The 3,838-nt window shown below is 48.0% G+C and overlaps 1 protein-coding gene across 1 annotated transcript; it reads left to right on the top strand.

Annotated features, from left to right (window-relative positions):
- Window positions 1-235: 235 nt before the first annotated feature.
- Window positions 236-3,199, top strand: LOC148684261 (uncharacterized). The gene is made up of 2 exons (XM_088654236.1): window positions 236-916; window positions 2,984-3,199. The coding sequence occupies exons 1-2, from the start codon at window positions 236-238 to the stop codon at window positions 3,197-3,199; spliced, it is 897 nt and encodes a 298-aa protein (XP_088510362.1).
- The last annotated feature ends 639 nt before the right edge of the window (window positions 3,200-3,838 follow it).

The raw sequence follows: 3,838 nt of genomic DNA, 5'->3' as shown, positions 1-3,838 counted from the left end.
GCGTCGTGATGAATGCAAGAGCACATGGAAACACCGTTTTGCTTCCTGCCACAGCAATACCTATTTATCTACTAGCACTGGTGTGCTTTCGAACTGCTGGGTTGGCAGGAGCTGGGACAAAGAAACAGGAGCTCACCCTGTCACACATATTTGAACTGCCGACCTTACGATCGGCAATCCCAAGAGGCTTGGTGGTTTAGACCACAGTGCCACCCACATCCCTGAGTGTAGATCCATGATCCTATTAAGCTTAGTCTGTATCCTGGAGTGCCTGGAGGTGGTTGGAGGATGGATGGCGGCTAACAGATTGAGGTTTAATCCTGAGAAGACAGAAGTACTGTTTGTGGGGGACAGGAGGCGGGCGGGTGTGGAGGACTCCCTGGTCCTGAATGGGGTAACTGTGCCCCTGAAGGACCAGATGCGTAGCCTGGGAGTCATTTTGGACTTACAGCTGTCCATGGAGGCGCAGGTCAATTCTGTGTCCAGGGCAGCTGTCTATCAGCTCCATCTGGTACATAGGCTGAGACCCTACCTGCCTGCAGACTGTCTCACTCATCTAGTTATCTCCCGCTTGGACTACTGCAATGCGCTCTATGTGGGGCTACCTTTGAAGGTGACCCGGAAACTACAACTAATCCAGAATGCGGCAGCTAGACTGGTGACTGGGAGCAGCCGACGAGACCATATAACACCGGTCTTGAAAGATCTACATTGGCTCCCAGTACGTTTCCGAGCACAATTCAAAGTGTTGGTGCTGACCTTTAAAGCCCTAAATGGCCTTGGTCCAGTATACCTGAAGGAGTGTCTCCACCCCCATCATTCTGCCTGGACACTGAGGTCCAGTGCTGAGGGCCTTCTGGCGGTTCCCTTGCTGCGAGAAGCCAAGTTACAGGGAACCAGGCAGAGGACCTTCTCAGTAGTGGCGCCTGCCTTGTGGAACGCCCTCCCATCAGCTGTCAAAGAGAAAAACATCTGCCGGATTTTTAGAAGTCATCTGAAGGCAGTCCTGTTTAGGGAGGCTTTTAATCTTTAATCAATTATTTTATTCTTCTGTTGGAAGCCGCCCAGAGTGGCTGGGGAAACCCAGCCAGATGGGTGGGGTATAAATATTATTATTATTATTATTATTTCCTGATTCTCATTCCCAAGAATCCCAGGCACTTGAGCTACTACAGGGAGATCCTGGCAACTCTTACTGAGGCCTATCACACTCTGTGTTTTAACAAACATTTAAATAGTGAGGGATCCAACGCAACAGACCAGTGACACTCTTTGCCGCAAAGAAAGCTAATGGACTTGAACAGAGTCGCTGGTGTCAGGTGATCATTTGCAAAGTGCAGTTTTCTGAAGAGAATAGTTGGCAAACAAAAGGCAGAAACACAGCTTGGGTGGAGGGAGCACCATTTTAAATATCAAACACATTTGTCAAATGCGGAGTCTATCCCTGGATCATTTGTAGAGGTGGGGGAGTGGAGAAAAATTATATCACAGCATGAATCACTTGCTTTAACAAGTTTGCCAAGCTCCACTCTGTTCTTGGAATAACAAGGAAAATGTCTGACTGGTCCCAGGAATGGATGGAATTTGCTTCCCTTACATAATTAGGTACATAGTCGGTGAGGGGTCATAGCTCAGTGGTAGAGCATCTGCCTTGCGAGAAGAACGTCCCAAGTTCAATCCCCGGCATCTCCAGGCTGGACTGAGAGAGAACCCTGCCAGAACCCCCAAGAAGCTGCTGCCAGTCAGAGTTGACAATACTGGCCAAGATGGACCAATTGCCTGACTCCGTATAAGTCAGCTTCCATGTTCTAGCTTTCAAGGAGAAGCCTGAGACAAAGGCTTTGTAGGTCAACCACTGGTCACTATTACTGCTGCCATGAAGGGAAGAAGAGAGCAGAAGAGGGGATCAGGCTTGAGCTAGCTCACGCCTGCACTTCCTGTACATATAGGTGCAAATGTAGAAATTATGACTATCATTTAAATAGAAAATAATGCGTCTCACCATAGCGGAGAAGGCTGCGATCAGACACCTTTATGTCTGCTGAGTCTGCTGGACAGGAGCTGTCAAAAGGCCATTCCCAGGCCCCTGCTGCCCTCCCTCCTTAGAGTTCTTTGCCTGTAAACAGGGTTGAGAATGGACAGTCCTTCCAAGAGAAGACTCCTTTCATACAGAGGAATGTCCTCTGCAAAGTAGGACACATGGTCACTCTCACTGCACCATGGCTGTATTTGTATCAGCGATGGTCAGTACAGTAGCACTTACCTGACCTCCCATCACTGAGAGAGAAGCTGTAGGTCAGCATGGTGCAAAGATGCCAGCAGGAAGACAGGATGGGTTCTTACAGTGCAGCTAATCTCCCCACCATCTCACCCCTCCTGGTAAGCCGCAGAAACACTGGTGACAGGAGGTCAGGTTGCCACCACCATGTCCCACCAACTGCTTCTGGTTTGTGTGGAAGGGGGGTGCATTGTGGGATAATTGGGGTGGGCAGTGCAAATCTCTTGCCTCCCGTGCTACAATGAGGGTGATGTAATGGACTGGCTGGATGCAAAGGATAGGGGGAAGAAGGCTCAGAGCCAGGGCATTGGTGGTGGTACAATGACGAGTGTTTTGTACAATGGCGAGAGGCTTTATTGTTTTATTGCTGACCTGCGCCTGGCTGCAGCTCCTGACAGCTGGTCACCTTCAAAATGTCTAGAGACTGCCCTGGGCCCTTGCCTGCTCTGAGAGCTTTCTCCCCCAAAGACAGTGTTCGGCTCATCTCATCTCGCCCAAGGTATCATGTTGTGCTGAATATTTCTGGTTAAATGTGATAAACTTTAATTTTTCTAGCGTTGCTTATTAGTCTGTTACAGTATCACTTGACGAACTGGGCGGGGGAGGGGGGAGTTACCAGCTCCTTCGTTAAAGAAAGACCCATTACACAGGGGAAACAATATGAAAAGCTGTGATCCGAGATGACAGTTGGTTTACTCTTACCAGTTGATCGCAAAAATTTCTGTGCCATCTGCAGGAAGCCACACAGGCAAATGTGTCATCACATCTAATAATGAAAAGAAGAAACAGACAGAACGTGCTGGAGAAACAGACTGCTTTAATTACTCCTTTATGCTCTCCACTCTTTCGAAATTCCTAGGCAAAGTCCTGTTGGGTGAAACTGATCATTCAAATGAGGATGCCGTGACTACGGGAAATTAAAAGGGTGGGAAAAGTCACCAAGCTTTGACCTTGGGAATTAACCTCACCCTGCACTGCTTCCAGAATACATGAGGAGTCACAGTTAATGTTTGACATTTCGGAACAGGGTGAAAAGTAAACCCAAGGCAACGTAAGTTAAAACCTAATGTTTTAACCATTTCAGATTTGCAGCGGGGGAAGGTCAAGGCATTAACAGCTGTGGCATATACAAAATGTTTGTTCTGCATCTGGATAAGGGGTCCTGACCCATATCCAAAACAGAACACACGGTGCATCCAGACTGTTGCTGTTTCAGGGAGGAATTTAACCGCAAACCGGCACATTCAGAGTGCATAACTATAGCTAGTAAGAAAACAACTCTGTTTAAGAAGTCCAACAACATCTGGAAGACCATAGGTTCCCCATCCCTGATCTATTATGTAATTCCTTTAGTGACCTGCTCTGTAAAGGAGCTTCCTTGCCTACTGATCCTGGATATCTCTGTTTTCCAGCACTGCTGCGCTGGTGGAGCCTGTGGCCCTCAGATGTTGTTGGACTACAACTTCTATGGTGTGACTGTGGGCTTAGGCAAACAATATCTAGAGGACTGCAGGTTCCCTATCCCTGGATGGTAGAAATTTCTTATCCCATTCCCTTGCC

The sequence above is a fragment of the Zootoca vivipara genome, chromosome 11 (assembly GCF_965207765.1).
Source record: "Zootoca vivipara chromosome 11, rZooViv2.hap1.1, whole genome shotgun sequence".
Taxonomy (NCBI): domain Eukaryota; kingdom Metazoa; phylum Chordata; class Lepidosauria; order Squamata; family Lacertidae; genus Zootoca; species Zootoca vivipara.
This window is presented reverse-complemented; position numbering and strand designations above follow the sequence as displayed.

What these genes read in the sequence shown, in the direction of transcription:
- LOC148684261 (XM_088654236.1), top strand. Translation starts at nt 236, where the DNA reads ATGATCCTATTAAGCTTAGTCTGTATCCTGGAGTGCCTGGAGGTGGTT. An exon ending in CCAGGCAGAGGACCTTCTCA is followed by an intron (nt 917 to 2,983) that starts GTAGTGGCGCCT and finishes TACTCTTACCAG; the next exon opens with TTGATCGCAAAAATTTCTGT.